Genomic DNA, 21,853 nt, shown 5'->3' on the forward strand with positions numbered 1-21,853 from the left:
CAGTCAGTTCAGCCAGCCTATCCCCAGAAAGTTTGCCTGGTAGAGCCCTGAGGACCTGAGAATTGAGACCCCTGTGAGACCTGCCCAAGCTGCCCCAGCCCCCAGCGTGCAGCACCTGCAGAGAGCCCAGCAGATGGCCCGAGCCCACTTTGGGCTCTGCAGCTTTCACATGCAGAGAAATTTGAGTGTTTTTTATCTTAGATCAGAGTAACAACAAGTTTCAAATGATCAGTGCCTTCCCACAAGCAAATTACGTTTTCTCAAAGAGATACAAGAAAAACTTGAGAATTTTAGACTCTTCTATCATATTTCTTTAAAAATATGGAGGAAACAAAATATATTTTATATGACTGGGCAGAACTGATCTTTTTGAAAATGTAGAATAAAATTAGAGGTTTTTTTTCACATAGATGATGGTGAATAAACATGAAAACACACTTTTAAAATTTATTTATTTATTTATTTAAAATTCAAATTTCAAAAATCTCTATTGAAAAATCCAAAGTTTTTAATAATATTCCAGTGCAAAAATATAGTCCTTGAGGTAAAACTTCCATACTATTACCTCCAAATAAATTAAATTAAAACAGACACATTTAACTGGTTCAATACAAAAAAATAAAACCAGAAATTTTTAAAATCTGAGAGTTTAAGTTAAGTCAGTGCAATACAGTTAGTCACATTCTCCTGAGATATTAAGTAGACTGTTCTCCTGGTAACTTCAGTGCATAATAACAATAATAATAGTAATAATAATAATAGTAACCAGCAATTAACCATTAGTCCTCTAGTTCAGAAATTTTCTTCAACATTTGTTTATCTTTAGGCATGTCTACTTGCTTGATTTGGATTTAGATATGTTTAGTAGTAAGCAGACATAAATATGTTTTTCCTGAATAGAGTAACTTCCCCATACGGGTGCTTGTATCTCCATGCCAAATAGATGAGACTAATCTCATAACATCCCTCTCTCAAGACAGCACCAGATGGAAAGCTGGGTACCATTATAATGTAATTTCAAGATTTCCATATGGAAACTAGGTAAACACTGCCTCACTCTCTGTTTTCAGGTCAACAACATATAACAAATAGACAGGATTTTAAGACAAAGTCATTTCTTATATAATATTAGGGAGTATAAATACTTTGATTAGTATTTCTTTATAAATAATTACTTAAGACACTTAAATATTAATAAATAAATGTATAAAAAATCAATTAAAAGATTGAAATAAAAAAAATCTTGTCCCAACAAGATTTGCACAATAGCTCAGTACAGAAGATCCTGAGATGGAATTAGCATTTGCACAGCCTCTGAAACTGGCTTCTTTTCCTTTTGTGAGAACTTGTGGTATCCCCCAGTTTCTGTAAGACGCTGAACAGCTCATTTACAGCCTTGCGCTGAACTTTCAAGTCACTCATCTGTAATAAGCAAGAAACAAATGGAGCAAAAGTCATGCCAAGAGCTGTAATTGTTTACTGTCCACAGCACATGGGCTACTCTGCTACCAGTGTAAAACAGAAGCACATCTGCAATTTTCAATTCCCCACTACCTAATTCCCATAGCAAAGAGTGACTGTGTCCCATATTTTTGTTTTCCACTTTCTGTGCTGCTCTGCAGCCTGGCACAGAGCAGCCAGACTCTGTGGAACAGAGCCAGCCTGCAGTGAAAGGCAGCTGCCTGCACGGGGGCATTGTCTGCAGACCTCTGAGGAGGTTGGCATGAGCACCGTGAGCCGAGGGCTCCCAGAGCCACAGAGCATTCCACAGCCTGGCACAACCTTCCCAGCCAATTTCCATGCCACAAAGGGCTGTGCCAGTGGCACCTCTGGTGTACAGACCGGGTGACAGCGCTGCCAGCAGCTCTGTGCCAGATCACAGCAAGACCCAGCACTACCCCACACTGTAGACATGCAGCAGCCCCTGCAGCCGGAAATATTTGGTTTTTCAGCATGAACTGAGCTACATATGGATTACCATATAGGTTACTGAAGCATTATTAGCTTAAATCACACTCAAATCACAACTAAAATGCCACAAGCTTTGGAGACAAGGGAAGAGCCTTACCCGAAGTTTTGTCAGGTCCTTGAGATCTTCCATCTTCTTTGAGCCATCAGAAAGGCTTTTTTTCAGAGTATAGAGCTCCTCAGTTATGTTCCTGACATGATCCTTTGACCTGTCAGTGCTTTCAAGCATTTCCAAGTACATGGAAATAATCTGACTCAGGATGATCTCCTTTTCATTTCTCTGTTGAAAAATATGATGGAAAAGAAAGGTCTGTGAGTGCCCATCAGCAGGGAAAGGAAGGAAGGAAGACAAAACACAGCATACAGGGCTTCTCTGCTGCTTGAAACAAGATGATAAAGAAGATGTTGCAACTCAGCTCCTGGGCTTGACTGTACCTCTGAGTCAGTTCACAGTGCAGTATAAAGCTTTCTATTTTTGTCTCATTTCCAAGCTACCAAAGAGAACACTGCTCATGTTCATTCTACTGCAGCTAATTACGCTGGTTCTGGGAGCTGCTTTGTGCCAAAAAAGTGCCTGAGATGCTTCATCATATCTGGCTTTGACTCACCTCTGTCCAGCTTTTCAGCCTCTCTGTAAAAATAGGACCACCATCAGCTACATCAGAATGACTTGAGTTCTGAAAAAAAGAGCAAACATATCTATTACATAAACAATATTTATCACAAGGCAAATTTGCTTTGTTTATTCAAATGAGCATCAAAATTCAGATGCTCATCTGAAAAAATCAGATTTTTGCACATCTGGCAATCCCAATGCTTTCCCAATGCTTTCACTTCTCTAACCACCAAGTACCATTGCTTGGCTGCCTGGTATCAGAAATGGAATTAGTCCTTCTTTCAATGTCTTCTCCTGAATAGAGATGTTTAGCACATCTATTTTCCCAAATGCTCCCTGTAAGTTTTGCTACTGACAGATGAAAATAAAAGCTCATAAGCACAGAAAGAGTCTAGAAAATCATTAGATCTGATCTTGGTATGTTTTCTGATAAGCCGAAGTCCAGCAGTTTGAAATCTGTGACCCTAAATTCATACAGTCTCTGTAAAATCTCATATGGAACAAGAATGAGCTGGTTTTAGTAGGAAATGACTGCAAAAGTGGAGAATATCCCGGTAGCCCACAGCCAGGTATGGGGATATGCAAGATTAGTGGGCTACTGAGAGGCTCCCAGGGATGGAGTTTAACCATCAGATGTTGGCAACAGGCTCTAGGAAAAAAAGAGCAATACAACTCTCCTACTAAGGAAAGACAAACTGCATCATTTCCTCTTCTGTGTGGCTTTTTTTTTTTTCCTTTTTGTATACAACACTGACTATTTCCTTCTTCTGTCTGCTCAGTAATTTAAACACAGTGAGTGCAAAGAGAAAACTTGCAGTCTAACAGGAGCCTCCTAAGCTGATTGGCTCCCCATGCTGAGCACATTACCAAACTGATTTTTTCTACTTCTGAAAGGTGGGGAGCACCTGCTATGGAGCAAAGTTTTAATGTCAGTACAAAAAGCTCATCATGGCTCAGGATCTCTCCCACAGAGTTATATATACTCTAGTAAGACTCTCCCTGGTCTATGCTAATCACAAATTTAAGACATAATGCCGCTTATACAGCCAGTTTCCTGCAAACAAGAAGTATCACACTAGTCTTTACCACTTCAGGGTGGTTCCCTGACTACTGAATGTCAGCTGTCATTTGCACAAAATTATGACAAAATCACAGAGAAGTCAGAGCTGAAAATAGGAGCAGACTGTTGCAGTTTTTCTTTGCATTTAGAGGAGAAAAAAACACAACAAAAATATATTGAACATAAAAGCTGTTAATTGAAAGTGACTCTATTGTAGATCTGCTGTCTCTGTGACTAATCACTGCTGATTTCAGCTGTGTACTGCTTTAATGCCTCCCAGATGAAGATTGATGAATTAACATTACAGTTATCAAGTTACCAAAATTCTATTTGACGAGAAAGAATATTGGGCCAGATTACATTCCCATGCCTGATCATAGTCACATATGTGGAAATTAAATGACTGGAGGATGCAAAAGAATAAGAAGCAGAAATCACCTTTGAGTAACACACTACTACAACTTAAAATAAGTAGCCAATGCATTTGTTAAAGCAAAAATTCATCTCCATTTTTTTTATATTGCTATGTGGTACTAAATCTGGCATTGACATTGCTAACATAAAATTTAAAAAGTCAGTAAATTGCATCTAGTCAGAACTGAATAGAGATTAATATATTCACCATAAATTGCATTAAGATTTCTTGTTAAAAGATATTCCATGTAATCAAAGCTGAATTGAGCTAGAAGAAGCTATTGTGAAAGAAAGAACACCCCTAAAATAAATGCAAATGGCTACAATAACTATGACTGTTGAAAAATTGAACCAGGTAAATGAAAGAGCTTAGTAAAACAAAAAAAAAATATCCATATTATTGTATAAAAAGGTATGACCAAAAAATTATTTCCATGATTACCCTCTGTTGGTACATATTGAGTATGTCAAGCAATGCTCAAGTTTGAACTATATGTAAAGCAAAGCAGCAGGAGAAGAGAAATGCAGTAGAAGATTATACTTACAAAATCAGCTTTCAGTTTGTCTATATCATTTTGAAGTTGAAGAAGATTCAATCTATTTTCAACATGTCCAAAAGAAATCATGATGATAGACAGAACAAACAAGCTGTAGCTTTGGAAAGCCATTTTCTTTATGATAGTTCAGTTAAACTGCTCAGATCAGTTCTGGGGGACCAGGTCTAAGAGCAGAGAGCTTCAACTTCTAATAGTTAAATCTTCTATTAGAAGCAAGTAGACGACTGAACTTCATCATCCTGTCAGTGGTATTTATACCTGGTCTTGAATTTTTTTTTATTTCATCATCACAGGCTGTGTATATTTAGACAAGATAGTGTCAGATAAGAGCCCTTCGTTTTTTGGCTAATCAAGGGAATCCCTCGAAAGCGTCTTTGTCAAAGCATGGTCCTGGAAAAATTTTCAGTGGTTCATCAATGGGTAACATTTACGTGGCAGACTATGAAGTTTCATTTACACGTGGTTGGGGAAAAGGGGGAAATTACGGTACTGGTTGAGGAATATGCATTGTGGCTCAAACCTATTCTTACACATCATCTGAAAAAAAATCTTATCTTGTGGTTAAAGGGTCAGTGCAGTAAACTCATTTCTGGTATTCTTTTAAAGTAACCACTGAGTTTGCCATGGTGTTCTATACTGACACTTAGAGATTTACACATTCCTTCTGCTGATGTCCTTTGTGAAACGCACTCCTTTCCATGGTCTAAAGTGCACTTCTGCTGCTTTTGCATTCTTCACCTCCTGATTCAGAATAAGACAAAGAAGGTTCCAGCGTGAATGCAAGAATGTATCACATTAAATTCCTCTATGCCTGTCTACTGTCCATGGGAGCAGAGCATTCAGTACTTAAGACACTCATTTCTGCTTGGCAATGATTAAAATTCCCAACTTGCCATTTCACTGGCACGAATGTGTGTAGAATGTGAAAAGAGAAGGACACAGATGAGAACAAGCCCCATTGAAGAAGACAGACACAGTGGTCTCCTCATGCATAGAGAACTCTGAAACCACTCTATTGAGGATAGCTGGGGAAATAGATGGGTTTTTGTATAGGAACTAAAGTCTGCTTGGATGGATATAATGGGAAAAGAGCTCATTCTGAGGAGTCTTATGAGGAAATCAGATAATTTTAGACTGCAGTGCATGAATGGAGGGTAGGTAGGAGCCTACAGGGGAAAGAAATAAAGAAGGGGCCCGTAGGGAAAGAAAAGAGAGAGAATCAGGAAGAGGGCACTTTTGGGCTCAGTTCACACAGGCTACACTGGAAGATGTCTGTGGTTCATCAGAAACAGATAAAAATTTAAGTGGTTCCAAGCAGGTAAGATTAGAACTCTCCATCTCAGCCCCACATGGCTCTTTGGATACTCCTTGGAAGAAACTCTCCCTTTTCCCAGAAGCTCCTTCCATCTCAGCTAATGACCTCTAATACCATCAAATCTTTTTCATTTGCTGTTTGAAATAAGATGTCCATCTGTGAAATAAACCTAGACTACTAGACCAGGGAAATGGTCGTTTTTCAGGGAGAAGAGCCAAATTTCACCAACAATGGCAGGTCCAAAAGCTGCATGCAAGAACTCCTCTGGGAAGAGCAGCATAGACAGATGGGACGCATCTCACAACAAACATGGTACTGCACAACAATTCGTGTAATCTGCTTGAGGTAGTAACATTATGCAATGCACATCTTTGTTTCAGTTTAAGATGTTAAACTGATAAAGTAATAACTTAATTACTGGAAGTGTTGTCATGAAGGTAAAGTAATAGTGCTATTCAAGGTGCTTCAAAGCACTGTAAACAAATGTAAAGTTAACATGCCCACCCATGGCAGAGAGGTTGGACTAGCTGATATTCAAAAGTCCCTTCCAACTCAACCCATTTTTATTCTGTAATTCTGTGCAAAAATTACAGTCATAGAATAATTTCGTTTGGAAAAGACCCTTACAGTCACTGAGTGCAACCTCTAACCTAGCACTACTGAGTCCACCGCTAAACCATGTTCCCAAAGACCACATTCACGTGCCTTTTAATTACCTTCGGGGATGGTGACAAAATGCAGGTCCCACCAAAATTCAAAGTGGACTCAGAATTCAAAGTGAATTCCCAAATGCCAGCACACTGAACAAACCCATTGATTGAAACATCTGATTTGCTATGCCAAGCAAGCACAAGGATATGGTATGGATTAGATAAATGGAATCTTATACACACAGGAAGATCAAGATATTTTGCAAGATGGGGACACCTGCTGAGGTTCATTGATTGGCCATGAGTCAACAGCGCAATTCTTTTCCAAAGTGTTGGAAAAGACATGTAAAGCGGGAGAGTGAAAAGGATTCCTGTTACCTATGGCACTCTTTATGTAGTCAGAAACAGACAACTGGAAGAGGGACTGAGTCATGAAGCCCAGATTTTGCCATTATAGAGTCTAATTTGAACAGTGCTTTTGTGCTGAATTACCTAGAGAGAGTGAAAAGAAGACCTCACAGAAGGGAATTTGAGAAAGATTCTTTACTCAACCAGCTCAGTCTTCCTAATACATTAAGAACAAATCACAATGCAGTTGAACACAACTAACAGCGGTAGTTTTCCTGCCAAGCAGGAGAGGTAATTCCAGGAGGTGAACGAGTAAGTCAGGAATACTGCCTTCTACAGAGAGAGAGTACTCTACTGCATTCACCCAGAGGGGCTGTGCTGGGTTAGGCTGCCCTGTTAAACTTGTCAGACACGCATCGTATCCACAGCAAGCTGTGCCACTCAGATGATCTCCCTTTGGTCTCACATTTTAACTACACTTCTAAGAATAGCAGGAGGATAAAGTATTGGAAAAGAAAGGATTTTGCCAACTCACATGTTGTTGATACTGGTTATAGTTTTGGTGGGTTACTTGGCTAATTTGATTACTAAATTTCCTCACACTTCACAGAGTGTTGCCAAGCATCCAATTTTGCAGGTAAGAAAAAAAAGCCCAGAGCAATGGGATCATTCATGATCATTCAGCCTCTGAGAAAGGCAAATCTAGGAACACAAACAGGGTCTCCTAGTCTCATTGCAGTGCTTTGCCCACAATGCAGTACTACAAATATTTCATCATAAACTGAGGCAAGAAATTAAGCAAAAATCAAAGAAAAAAGCCATGACATCTGTCTCTGTTATGCTACCTTCTGAGTGCAGGTCTGAATTTTAGGTACACTCTCCTGTCTGGGGAGGCTAGATCCAAACACTTTACTAATCTCCACATTCAAATTATCACACGAAGTGTTGAATGTTCTGTGGTAAATCATCAGCAGCATTGAAAAGTATTTTAATGCAGAAATATAGCACCCTTTTTCCGAGTCCCTTACATTTTAATAAATGGTGCCACATTAACATTGACATACTAGTCACCTAATATTCTCTTCCTTTGACACACAGTATCGTGTCTCCAAATCATTTTGAAATTAGGCAAATGCCTACAACAGGTGATTAGAACATGAGGGTCCTGTGTCTATTCCAGCCCAGTTTTGTTTCTCATTCTGCCCAAAAGTCAGAACCAGATCACCACTGCCCAGTGTATGTCTTGTTGCCCAAGAATTGTGAACACTCAGGTTTGTGAGGAAGACCCAGATTCAGATGGCTCCCCTGCTCTGCCTGCCCTGAGAACCAACATCATTGCAAACAATGCAGGAGGTATCCTGAAAATCACTGCACTTTCAAAGAGACCTAAGAGCATGCAATTTTTTATCTGTGTTCTTTAGCAGATATCTGGGGCGTGGACTGAACACTCAACACCAACACAAGCTCTTTGTCTGAACACTTTTCCTAATCTATTTGAAAGAGATATCAGAACAGGATTGAAAAATCTTGTGCTGCATAGAATTGAAGTGGTCTTCTGTGAGACTCCATAGTCACAGCTGGATTATCATCTGGTCCAAACGCAGAAGGAAGTGAAACCAAGGCATTTTTTCATTTTGCTGCCTGGAAGTCATCTGACTCTTCATGCAAAGCAGAGGTTTCACACCCTTCTGTTCATACAACACCTTACACCAAATACCCGAAGATGCCCTTGCAAAGTCATGTCAGATTTCACTATGACCCCTGATTACAGCTTTTTCCCTTTCAATTTTTTGTTTTATGCATACTCCTCAGCGTGCTGAGTGGTTCAGTGATCAACTGCCCATGCCAGTTCAGCAGATCTCTGCCTGGCTTTCATTTCACTAAAACACAGTGGCTTTCTCTATGATCGCTGCCCCAGGAAAGCAGCCCATGGTTGGAAAACCCTCTCTGAGCTGTCGTTCTGACCTTCTATCACACTTCACCTCTCAGCCTCCCTTTCTTACAAAGCAGCAGAAATAATTCCTTTGTTTCCACCTTCACAGTGCAGGGGCGGTGAAGGGGGGGTTGTCACACTTGAGGGTGTTAAGTGATTAAACTTTGCCTACACATTGTACCAGTGCTATGTAATTACTAAGCATTGTTATTCATGTTGCTATGATCTGCAATGCAGATGTCTTGATAATCAAGGCTTCATGACTAAGGGGGACTTAAGGGAACTTACAAGAAATTGGGAGAGGGACTTTTCACAAGGGCATGTAGTGATAGGACAGGTGGAATGGCTTCATACTGTCAGAGGGAAGGGAATTGTTAGGCGTTAGGAAGAAATTCTTAACTGTGAAGGTGGTGAGACAATGGAACATCACCCAGAGACGTTGTGGGTTCCCTATTCCTGGAAGCGTTCAAGGCCAGATTGGATGGGGCTCTGAGCAGCCTGGTCTAGTGGAAGGTTCCCTGCCCATGTAGTTGGAACTACATGATCTCTACAGTCTTTTCCAACCCAAAACTTTCTATGATCCTATGAATTTGCAGCTGACCCTTACAAGCATATTGCAACACTGCCATTTTCCCTGCTAAAAAAAAAAACCCAAACCAACAAACAAACAAATAAATAAGAACAAAAGAACAAAAATTCCCCAACAAAACAAAAATCCAAACCAAAAATCAAATAAAATATAAAGAACCGCCCCACCACTCTCCTACAGATAAGGATATGCCTACACATCATGGGGGATATAATTGGCTACTCCTTCCAACCACTGGATCTCTGTGATTTAGAGGATATTTCCAGTGATCAGTAAGGATAATGTTGGCACAAATCATCTACCTTTTTACATGGTGCCTCGAGAGGCTACCTATAACAGAGGCTAGACAGAGTTAAAGCAATAAAGTAGGTATTTATTAAAAGGACTTAAAAGGATACACCTTGGGCAGTATAAGAGCCTGTCCAAGGCTATATCCAAGATGGACAACGGGTCATGAGTTTTTACACTTTTATAAGTTTTGGTCCATTTACATATTGGGGTTAATTGTCCAAATTACAGCTTCAGGTTTTGAAGTCCCATCCTCCCAGATTGCTCTCCTCAGTTCACTGTTTATACTTTTTGGGCCTGAAGCTGCAATGTTGTCCTTGGTTCTCAGGCTGGAAAAGGATTGTTTTGTCTGACTAAGCTGTGAGCAGAACTTGATAACACTTTATATGGAGTTCAGAGTTATATATTAGTGCAGTACAGAATCTGGAAAATATGAAAGTTCAAACTTCAGGCATCAATGAGACAAAATTTCAGCCCATTCCAGGGACACTTTGGAGTGCTGGAAGAGAGAGTTAGAAAGCTAGTTTGTACAATCTGAAATATGACACAAGGAAGGCCCTTTGGCTTCCATTACATACTCCTGTCTGCATGCAAATGCAGACAGGAAAATCTTATTATTGATCCCTCTTTCGTTTCAAAAATTTCTCACACACATTAGCTTTCTGAAGAAAGGGAGGGAAGAAGAAAGAAACACTCAGTGGTGTTAGACATCTAGAGAGACAGACGTCCAAATAGATAATGAGCTGATGGGTACAATTTAGATTAGAGTGTAAGTTCAAAATCATTAAAGTCTTGGTATGTTGACTCACTCAAGGCACCTGTTTCAGACTTTCCTTCAGTGTTTTAGTTTGGTAAACCCATGCAGGAATTCCCCACCAAACACTAATGATTCCTTTCTGAATTATCTGCAGGAAATAATTACCCCTCATGGTGTGAGTACTCATCTATCCTGTAAGTAAGAGTTTAAGCATTTGCTTTCCCAAGAAGAGGATAGCCAGGAATAGCTGTTCTGGGCTGGCCTTTCTCACACACTATGGTGGATCACTTAAATTCCTTACTTAAATTAAGCACTTAAATTCCTAACTGCATCACTATCAGCTCTGAATTGTCCAAAAACTCCAATAACAACATAATATAAATATTCAGGATCTGTGTTAAAATAATTTTCTGGAGATAATGACAAATATTCTCCTGAGAACATCTGTCTTCATTGATAGCTGTTCATGTACCTGTTTATAAAATCAGCATAATTCCATCTTCATTTTCTTTTCCTTGAAAGACTGTTGAGCTGACATATATGATATGAGGAATTCTGAGACTGGAAGGATAGACCTAAAACACACATTTTCTCATTGCTAATTCTGCATGGACTGCAATATTCAATGGAGATCAAAGTTTTCTTCCTGTTTCTTGCGCCATATTTCAAGTTGGTACAAACTGGTATTCCAGCTTTCCAAAAAAACACATTCTGCATGTATGAATGGTTTAGAAATTATAAGGTATCCATGAGAGCTAACCATGAAAAAGTCAGGTGAAATTCCAAAGTAATCTTTTTCTTGTATTAAAATATGGAAAAAATTGTGGCAATGTAGCAAACAGTGATGGACAAATATGGTGTGGAATTTTTCCTCATATCCAAATTCTGATTGAAATCTCTTGCCTGTAAAAGAGAATAAAATTCTAAATCGTATTCAATTTCAGTTTCAGTCCATATCAATGGAAAAGCAGCAAAACCATTGGCACAGCAGCAGTCTAAATGGTGATTTGTGTAAAACCTCCTGTGCTGCAACCATGGACAGTCTACAGGTTTTTCTACATAAAATCTTCTGTTTTCACCCTCTCTTCTTCATTCTTCCAAGAGGAATAGAACATTTGAAAGTTTTCTGTTTTCAGCACCATAATATCCTTTGGAGGTACTTCCAATTATGAACATTATATCATGTATATTGCAGTATTTGTTTCCACTTTAAAGCACCAGCTTCCTGTTTTATATGATTTCATGAATCTTGGGATATATTTTAGAGTTTTGGAGTTGTGGGGTTTTTTCCAATCACTTTTTAATCAGTATGTTTGCAGGGAAAGGACAGAAAACATGAACTTCTAAAAGCAAAATAGAGCAAATAGGAAAACATATTATTTAAAGACAATTGTTTCAACATTTTTTCCTAATATTTTTCAAATACTTTTGCCCAGGCTTTTTAGACACCAGCAGTGACAACGTTCATATTGTTGATTTTTACTGTTAGGCAGGCAATGGTATCCATCCCATGCTAACGGTACAACATACTGACTTCAGATGAGGCGTTTTGTGCCTTGGTAGAGGCAAAACATTCTACAAAATAAAGATATATTTTATTAGAATAGTTCTCCCCAAAGTGATTTTCCAAGGTTTTTTAATTCTTCTGCTCCTTCCAGCTCAGGATATTCTACCTATGATTCTGTGATGCTCTAATAGCCCTGCTCTTCACAAGACCAGCATGCTAATATTATGATAACATTTTCCACAAATACTTCCATTAGTTTCAAGGTGATATTTTAATTTGTTTTGAGAGAGCTAATTCATGGAGAAAACAATTCCACTGTAATTTGGCCTGACTGTGTTCAGTGGTTCTGACTTTCTGATTATTTCCTGTAAATATATATGTATACATCTACTGTTGCTGTACGGTACTGACAGAAAAAATATCATGTTTTGCTCACAGTGTCTTTCCCCAACTCCCAGTAAATGAATTCATGTTTTTCTCTACACTTCAACTCTCCATACAGTGACCTCGCGATTTTCTGTCTCATATTCAGTTTCATTTTCATAGGAGCGGATCCATCTTCAAAAGAAGCAAAAAGCTACCAGAACTTGTACATCAAAGTGTCTGTGATAATAGCCCAAGGCTCTTTTTCAGCAGGACTACATCGTTTTTAAAGAGAGAGGACCAAAGGATGCTAGTCTTGAACCAGCTGTTGGTTTCTGCATGTGCTAGGTCAGTCCATTCAGGGATCTGCATTAATCTCATCAGAGGCCAGTTTGAAACCTCACAAAATAGCACGGACTCAACTGAAAATTCATTGCAGATTGATAACAACTCATTACTTTTCATACATTCTTAATACTATATCAAAATGGGACTGTTCAGACTATCAACCTGTCAGTGAGGCAGTCCTGCTCATCTACCTCTCATTATACTTATAGAATTTTCTCCACGCTGGGTTTTTTTTCCTTCTCCTTATACTGATTTTCTCTGCTGCTCACTTTTATTTGCTTTGGAGCTTTTTGATCTAATTTTTAATGAAGAATTCAAGTCCATTTGAGTTTTCATTGTACAGTTGCATTTGCTTTCACAGTGTAAGTACTTTACCTTACAGACATATTTACTGTTAGTAATTAGCACATTTAAATTTAGAAGTACACAATAGTGAAAGGAACCCTGCTTTGATTTCTTATTGAATATCTTAAGTTGAAATGTCAGCATTTGGGGAAAAAATCTGATCATTTTCTTGTTATCGCTTACACAATTTATAATCGTTAATTATCACATACATGGAAACACAAGTGTGTAGGTTTGGGCACATGTTGGAGGTTAAGTCAATGATGTGTTTCAAACATCAGCAAGAAAATATCCATTAAGTGTTTCAAACCAGCCTAGAGAGTGGACATTTTCTGTCATAATCATTTGGAAACCTCCACAGGATGTTTCTTAGAAGAAATCTGCTACGTGGTGCAATCTTTTCCTCTAAAACAATCCAGGAGACAGTTTGGTGGGGATTCCCCTCACCTGACAATCTCTTTAGTGTCATTCATAATTGTGTGACTAAGCAAGCCAGTCATCTTTACTTACAGAGAAAAAGCAAGTCAGTACACAGATTTGATCCTACCTGTTTCTGTCCAGCCTCCAGGACACATATGAGAATGCCACCAAGTCAGGCTTACAAGAAATTTATCCACAGATAACATTTTACTTAGAACTGGACTTCTTGAGAGGCGTTTACTTGCAATGATTTTTCAATTAGATTCAGAATTTAAAGTGAAAGGAGAAATATTCAAGACCTTTGCTTTTTGGTAGTTAGAAGATGAAGAAGATGCTTCACACCCTAAGTACATTTCCTCTTCCATCCCCACAGGAAGTAAGGCTGCCTATAGAAGAGCTACTGTGGGTCGAGAGTAGATGCACTTCTCTTTAAAGTTGCTCATCTTTCTTTTTCAGAGGCCTGAACTAACAGCTATGGAGTGCTCTATATGAACATATTCCAGTCCTCTCTAGGAAATGAAAAGATTGAATTAGTTAGCAATAAATACTTTTTGCAAAAACCAAAACACAAGAAACTGAAATCTGTTGCTTTTTAAAAGAGATTATTAAGTCTCTGATCCCAAATTGAAATAAAACAAGGTTTTAAAAATACAATAAAATAAACAAATATTCCTCTTTCTTTTCCCACAAACTGCAACAAAAATGCTTTTTTCAAGAAGAACAAAATACAGTTTCAAGTACCATACTTTTAAGTAGTCAAAACGTGGCAGGTTGACTTGTTAATCTTTTCCTAAGGAAATGAAACTTATGCAGCTTTTTAGCTGTCGGTTCCTTCCTTGTCAGTAACTTTTGAGCAGTCAGCAGTTTCTTCTGATTTTGAGAGATTCAAAAGCCTCACATCTAATTTAACTCCTGCCACCTTCACTGAATTTGACAGCTAAGCAACAAGAAGATTGGTCTACTAATGATGGACCACGTGTTGGTATTTTAAAGTGTCTATATGAGTTAGTTACCATAAGGAGGGAAATACCTCTCCTAAGACTGCTGTTTAATTGTTACGAAAGAATATTAATTTAATCAGTTATGCAAGAGTTATTAGTTTAGGAAAGTATTACTTTTATTAATATCTCTAGTAATATCTAGGCAAGTCTATATGGCAATTATGAGAAACTTCCAAAACCTATGAAAAATAGTAGGGAAAGAAACCTTCTCCTGCCACTTAAACTGATAGTTCTGTTTTGTAATAATATGTACAGGGCTCTGGGCTCTCACTTTATCCTTTTCAGTACTTCTGCTTTGCCACCTCAGCCCATTCTGTGCATATCTATGCAGCAAAACTGAAGGGGAAATTGTAGCATATTGCCACAACAGCAAGAGTGGGTTTATTTTAATCTAGCTAGTGTAGATATCAGTAGCAGAGGAGTTGGGATACTCTAGACTTTAACTATGGTGTTCTACCTCTGCCTCCGTGTGCACAAGGAAAGTACAACAGTCCTTTCACAGCTTTGCAAAAGCACATGGGCAAGTTGAGTATTAATTGCAGAGAGCTCAGAATTCAGGCACACCAACTCTGGTTTCCATCAGCACACTTGAACTGCTCTGCCCTTTCCATAAGAGAATTTTCTTTGGGAGAACCATCAATTCTGGTTCAATAGTTGCTAAAAAAAAACCTCAAAAAGACATTTTAGACTGACTTTTTTTTTTTCTGCTCATATAAGGCAAAATGACACACCAGTGAGATCCTCTGTGTTTGTGTGCCAGTTATTCTACATATGGGAACTTGAAACCAATCTCTGGATCACTACTCACTTCACTTTGGCTTGCATTTGGAAGCACTCTGGGAGCTAGCAAAATTTAGTTCCTTTCAGATAAAATAAAACTGGAAAGTGTTTTCAGAAATTCTCTTGATGTTATCCAATTGTTAACAGGAGCTTAGGCCACAGGACCAGGCTAGAGTTGGTTCAAAATAAGCTTGTAACAAGCACAGTGTGGAATTTGGGTCCTCAACACCAATGTTTGTAACCTACTAATCTGCTCCTACGGTACTGCTAATTTTGCTACTGAGGACCTAAGTTACCTTGCAACAATTTCTGATCTTACCTGAAATGGTTAAGCACTGAAGAGGAACGGTCTAAGCAATGGGAAGCATGAAATTATGAAATTAAAATGTTCTTTGTACTAAACCCTGAACCAGAATAATCAGATATAAGTAGACAGAGAAGTGTATAGCAATAAATATTTGTGGAAGAAACAACTAAATATTTGAAAAAAGTCATGGGTCTTCTCATATATAGCTACACATGGAAACACATTAAAAATCCTTCTAATTTATGGCATTGCATCTTGAATTGCACTTAAAAGAGTCTGTGGTGGGATGCATCAGTTCCTCCTCTGCTTCCATGGAAGTTTGTGGGAAATATGTGTCTAGGAGTCAGTGATAATGAAGTGTTGCTTAGTTGAAGGAAGGGATTCACTTTGTTTTTTCAGTCATCCCAAATCAGAAGGTTATACTTTGCTGATATGCACAGATTTAGAATGATGTGTGGGTCTTTTTGACAGAGGGTTAGTACTACTGCAAAAGATACCATTACAGTAGATGCTCATTCTCTGATAAGACTGGGGTTTCTGCAAGTCGTAATTGCAAAATTATTTTGAATCTGCCTCAAAAGTTAACAAAAAAAATAAGACAGACAGGACTGTAAGTCTGCTGTTGAGGACCTGGAAGTGCTGGTGGATGGCTGAATGGAAGTGGATTTCATCTTTGCAGCTGTGAAAGCAGACTGTGTCCTGGGCTGCATGAGCAGAACTGCAGCCAGCGGGTCACAGGATGTTCTCTCTCCCATTCTGCTTGGCACTTCTCAGACCACACCCACTACAGGGCAACCAGCTTAGGTCCCCCAGCTCAAGAGACACTGAGAAATGTGAGAATGTTCTGCCAGTGGCCTTCAATGTGATGAGAGGGTTGAAGACCTCTACTTATGAAGAAAAACATAAGGAATTTGATTTATTCAGCCACAAGACAAGAAGGTTCACCGGTATCTGATTGCAGTTTTCCACTGCCCAAAATGTAGTTACAAAGAAGGTGGAGGTACTCTTTTCACACAGGGCATAGTGAAAGGACACTGTGCAACACGCTTAAATTGTTTCAGCATGAGAAATATTAAATGTCGGAGTGAGTTGCCCAAAGAAGTGGTAGAATCGACCTTCAAGTATTCAATACTGGGCTTGACAGGATCTTAAACCACTAACCTACAGTGACACTTGCAAAAGAAAGTTGGAGGAGGTTGGAGGTTGGAGGAGGAGAATGACTCCACGATGCCATTCCTCATCACAGGAACCATCAAGGCAATGCTGCAATGGAAATTGACACTGGGAAGGTTAACTGGGCGAGGTGTTTCTAGAAGACTGAGGGGGGCAATGCCAAAGTACTTTTGTGGGTTAACCCTGTGTTATATAGATTAGTTCAAACTAGAAATGGTCCAGAAAACCAAGAGAGCTCCTGCGTTATAAAAGAAGACTAGAAAAATTGGTATTGTTCAACTTTAGAAAAACAAAAGCTGAGAAGACCCAGATCTTATTTGAACTATATGACAGCAAAACAGCAAATCCAGTTAGTCATCTAGGCTAACAGAATAAACTGACACTAGACAAAATGTCTATAAACTGTCCATGAGTAAACTCAGGCCAGAAAATGAAAGGCTTCTGACAATCGGAATGTGAAACTCTGCAACAGCCTTCCTAAAAAAGAAACAGAGATGGGTTCATAGGTTAAACATTTCAGAGGAACTCATTTCACTCCTGTGCTTAGTATCTGGACCTACAGTAGCTGACGTAAATTATGAGATACTCAGAGATTCCATTTACAGTATTTAAGGTGATCATTTATACCAGTTGGCCTGGTCAGTATCAGTCTTATTCCTAGTTCCAGCCTAACTGAATTTCCTGGATTTAGCACTGAAGAGTACAACTTTGCTCTACTTTCTTCCATCTAACTGAGGAAACATGGAGTTTCTTATGAAGTCATTTTTGTATATCAATTGCAACACGTTGATTTTTTTATCTTCCCTCTCATTTATGGGATTGAACTGGTATGTTTAATGTCTTGTACCAGAGGGCAAATTTTCATATAACTTTTCTTTAAATCCTTTGCAATATACCAAAGTTTCAAAGAAAGGAAAAGCTGGAGCAGACTCAGAAAATCAATAGTGAAAGCACATACAAAAATTACATCTTTCTTCTTCCTCTCAGTAAATCCTCACACGGAGACGAGTTGAGCACATATATTCACTCTTTTTGCTATACTACAAAACATGCAGTTTGCAACAATTCTTAAATCTTTTTACACTCATGAGTGAAACCCTTATTCTGAAGTTTAGGCTGTGGAAGCACTTTTTAATAGATTGCCACTAGATTAGCATGACCTCTTCCTTTCCTTCTATAAGACCTCCCAAAAGAGTAATTTCTCTGTATAGAGGAATGAGCACCAGGATCTTGCTTGAGATGATTTTAGACTTTGCTGAACTTATCTATCAGCTTAGTGTAGTCCATATCATTCAGATATTTGCCACAATCACCCTTTGGTATCAGCAGGCTTTTTTAGGGGCACATGTCATGCAAGCTCAGTTTGCTGGTCTCAAAGAGGCCAAACCACTGACTCAAACTGCAGTCAAATTTCAATCTGACGCTGCAACCCATTTTTTATCCCCCTGCAACCCTGCAATTTTCTCCAAACTTTCAATTTCTCCTTCTGCACTGCAGCTGTGTGCTCCATCTTGGGATTCACATCCGATGCCCTCGCGGGTATCGCAGTACATGAAGCACTCTCTCCCCCAGAGCGGGTAGAAAAACAGGTTGTCTTTTCCACTGACAGCCTGTGGTTTCTCATTCACAAAAAGTTTTTTCCTCACATCTAAGAGGCTCACTTGTAAATAGCTTTATCAAATGAGTAATTTAAGGCACCTGTGGTTTATCTCTGCAAGCTTTCTTCATCACTTGGAAATTGCTACTGGTTATTCCTTAGTGACTACACAGGAACAGAGAAAACATTTAGACTGACATGACAAAGTCTGCCTAGGAGATGTCAGCGGGTTCTTCACGTGTGGTTAGGGAAAACCAGCTGGGCTGGCACAAACCACTTCATCTTTCACATGGGGAGGGAAAAATCAGAAAATAGTGGATGGTGCTTTACCAATGATCGACACGGGCTGCAAGCTTCACCTTCAGCAACAAATCCAGCAGGGTGTATTCTGCTGTTAACAACTGCTCATTGAATCTTTAGAAGAAACAAGCAAACAAAAGGCCCCCCTGCACCATGGCTACTTCAAGGAAGCTACTTCCTTCCCATCAGCTTGTTTGAGAGCACAGCCAAAACAACTTGAATAAGCAGCAATGGCAGAAAGTGGAAGGAAAAACATCCATTGGTTAATATTAACAAGTGATGTACATCATTAACCCCCAATCTATTTTTAAGCCAAGTGTGTGAAAGCATTTTTGAGGTCTTAAATAAAAGAAAAACTATATTAAATATGAAGAAACATATTTGATTAAAGGGCTGCTTGAAAAGCAAAACCAAGCCTGTTCACACCTCAGTATCTTAGTATCTACAATATCTACATGCACCTTAAAATCTATATATAACCTCATTCATAATTTCTGTTTAAGTTTCATTCTTTTCTCTGCAACTGCATCTGTTAGAAACTTTACATCCCGCTTTCTTTAAGTAGATTTTTTTTATGTGCAAAATACAGCAACATGCTGAGACATAGGGATAAAACCCAAACCCCCCAGGCTCCTCTGTTCACCCATCATCACTTCTCTTCTACACCCTTCCTCCTCAGGCTGCCTCCACATCTATACACCCTCTTCCACTAAACAGAATTAAATTTGTGTTTTCTCAGGTTTCTATCTATGACAATTCAAAAATCAGGGAATGGTAATCAGATAGCTGATATTACGTTAATATCCTAGCATAACATGTTCTTCTGCTCTTTGCCAGTTTTCTGAGGCAGAAAACCTACCAGAAGCCAATAAAACTCTAAAAAGGTCATCATAACCTTATCTCTGGGGTGAGAAGGTAGGGCACTCTGGGGATATCCAGAGTCAATGGCCAAGGAGCAGGGAGACCTGCATGAACTTTTTATGGGCCCCACATTACAAATTTCCCTGGCAGTGCCCGTGCTGCAAGGAGAGGAGTCAGGAGCCAGGTCAGGAGTGGGCTGGTTTCCATGCCCAAGGCTTTGGACCAAAAACCTCCGTATAAATTGAGAGGGGCTTACAACTTTCAGAAATAATTTACCAGAAGTGAAATATCGGTGACTTCTCATCTGCCTTAATTCTGTTTCAAAATTCATTCAACCCTTTCCTCTCACAGGACTCGACACTTGCCTGCAATTTATCATTCACCTCACACAAATATTTTGTGACCAGGCAGTTCTCATAGGTTGCCTTTCAACTATGGAAACCTTCTTCTTCAGCTATGGCTCCATTCAGCTCTGTAATACTTTACCCATCTGGAATACCCACTGGAAGGGCAGTGGCCCTTCAAAGTCAGCCTTCCATTGCTCCTATCAGAGATTTTTCAAGATCCAGCTGGATAAAGCCCTGAGCAGCCTGGTTTGATCTCCTGGTGTGCCCTGCTTTGATCAGCAGGTCAGAAGCCTCCATAGTCCTGTGACAGCCTCATTTATCCTGTGGACCCTGTGGCTTTATGATCATTGATGCCTTTCATCAACCCACTCCATCCAAAGAACTGAAAAAAAAAAACATCATCCATAACATTTTGCAATTCAAACTTTCTTCTGACATATTTCACTTTATTCCATTATAATCTCCACCCTCAACTGATGATATTCCTGTGGCCTCTGGCAGTCAATACTCCTTTAGAGCAAGAAACCTACTGGCTGCCTTTATGTTTCCAAATCACTCTTCCACTGAAGCCAACAGAATGGGAATGTCAATCTAAACACTGATTTTTCAATGAAAATAAATGTGAGGTGAGACCATTCTCCACAGCTCAGCAGCTCCTGACACTGTTTAGGAGGGAGTAGCCCCAGGGCAGTCACTATTTGCAACATGAAGAGGGCTGGCTAAAGATGGGAGAAGCTGTAAGGTGACCACTGCATCTGAGCAGGGGCTGCTGTATCCCTCCCGCTCCTGTACAGCCCTGCCTGCCCAGCCACCCCTTCTCCTGGCAGCCCCACAACTCCTGAGGGGAGCATGACCTAAGTGTCTGGGCTCACTGGCTTCTCATGGGGGAGCATCTCATTAATCACTAGGCCAAAACTTCGAGCATTTCACCTTTGGCCACACATCTTAGCAGTGAAGAGTCTGCTGTTACAATCCCTAGGAACCAGTGTACGTTGTGGGCTCAAAGAAACTGTGACCAAACAGACAAATCCAACACAAGTTGCATCATTGTCCAAATACCATTCTTAGTTCCATGTTTCAGGAAACAGTCTTCTGATCTAATCTTCTAATCCTTCTAATGCTCTCCAAGGAAAACTGCCCCAGCATTTGCCAGGAGTTATTTAGATTGGAGATTAGGAAATATTCTCTGAAAGCACTGTCAAGTTGCAACTAAGAAAGGTTGTCAAGCACTGGAACAGACTGCCCAGGGAAGTGATTGAGTCTCCGTCCCTGGAGGTAGGTAAAAGACCTCTGGATGTGGCACTTGGGGACATGGCTTTGTGGTGGACTTGTCAGTGCTGGGTAAATGGCTGGACTGGATGATTTGAATGACCTTTTCGAACCTGAACAATTCCATGATGTTTATGATTCCATGATTCTATGACTACATTATAACACCAGGGCTGCAGCTGAGATGAGGAGATTGCTACAGACAGTTGGGCCTACAGCAGAAATTATTTATTAAATGATAACCTCTGCTCTGAAGATTTTGCACTTGAGAGAAAAAAAAACTTCAGGGAAATCAGAAAATTGTACATGATATTGTATGCGATGGAAACTGACTGTTGCTGTACTATTTACATAATAACAAAACTGCATGTGCAATTTTGCAATACTGCTACTTTCCACTAGATGAGTGTTTTTCAAGAAGTTTTGGTCTAGTGATAATTTTAATGCACAGCCACGTATTTTTCATTCTTGCTTTTGCAGTAACAGTCATAAAATACCTTTTTTTCCATGTAATAAGAGTCACTGCTTCAAAAAAACCAAAACATTGTGATGAGACAAGCCACCCTAAGCAACGGTGACAATTAACATTGCGTGGGAAATAATTTCCTTCTGACGATTTCTGTACACTAAACAAACTTGAACAAATAATTTATAGACAGTTTTCCCATTTGTCAAAGGAGAAAAGTACCTTAAAAAAGGAGCTTGTTTATAGTCACATAAGAATTCTTTAGTAAAACTAG

General features: G+C 39.3%; 1 protein-coding gene across 1 annotated transcript; it reads right to left on the reverse strand.

The window, feature by feature from the left end:
• Positions 1 to 648: 648 nt before the first annotated feature.
• IFNG (interferon gamma) lies at positions 649 to 4,726 on the reverse strand. Its single transcript, XM_059472653.1, has 4 exons — positions 4,604 to 4,726; positions 2,577 to 2,645; positions 2,069 to 2,248; positions 649 to 1,422 (listed from the first exon to the last, which is right to left on the reverse strand). The coding sequence occupies exons 1-4, from the start codon at positions 4,724 to 4,726 to the stop codon at positions 1,297 to 1,299; spliced, it is 498 nt and encodes a 165-aa protein (XP_059328636.1). The 3' UTR covers positions 649 to 1,296.
• Positions 4,727 to 21,853: the final 17,127 nt, after the last annotated feature.

The sequence above is a fragment of the Ammospiza nelsoni genome, chromosome 5, assembly GCF_027579445.1.
Source record: "Ammospiza nelsoni isolate bAmmNel1 chromosome 5, bAmmNel1.pri, whole genome shotgun sequence".
In the NCBI taxonomy this organism is placed as follows: domain Eukaryota; kingdom Metazoa; phylum Chordata; class Aves; order Passeriformes; family Passerellidae; genus Ammospiza; species Ammospiza nelsoni.

Excerpts from the sequence above, each read along its gene's own strand:
- IFNG (XM_059472653.1), bottom strand. The coding sequence starts at position 4,726 with ATGGCTTTCCAAAGCTACAGCTTGTTTGTTCTGTCTATCATCATGATT. Across the intron at positions 2,646-4,603 it reads ACAAACTGAAAGCTGATTTT|AACTCAAGTCATTCTGATGT; the intron begins GTAAGTATAATC and ends TCTTTTTTTCAG. Across the intron at positions 2,249-2,576 it reads GGCTGAAAAGCTGGACAGAG|AGAAATGAAAAGGAGATCAT; the intron begins GTGAGTCAAAGC and ends ATTTTTCAACAG.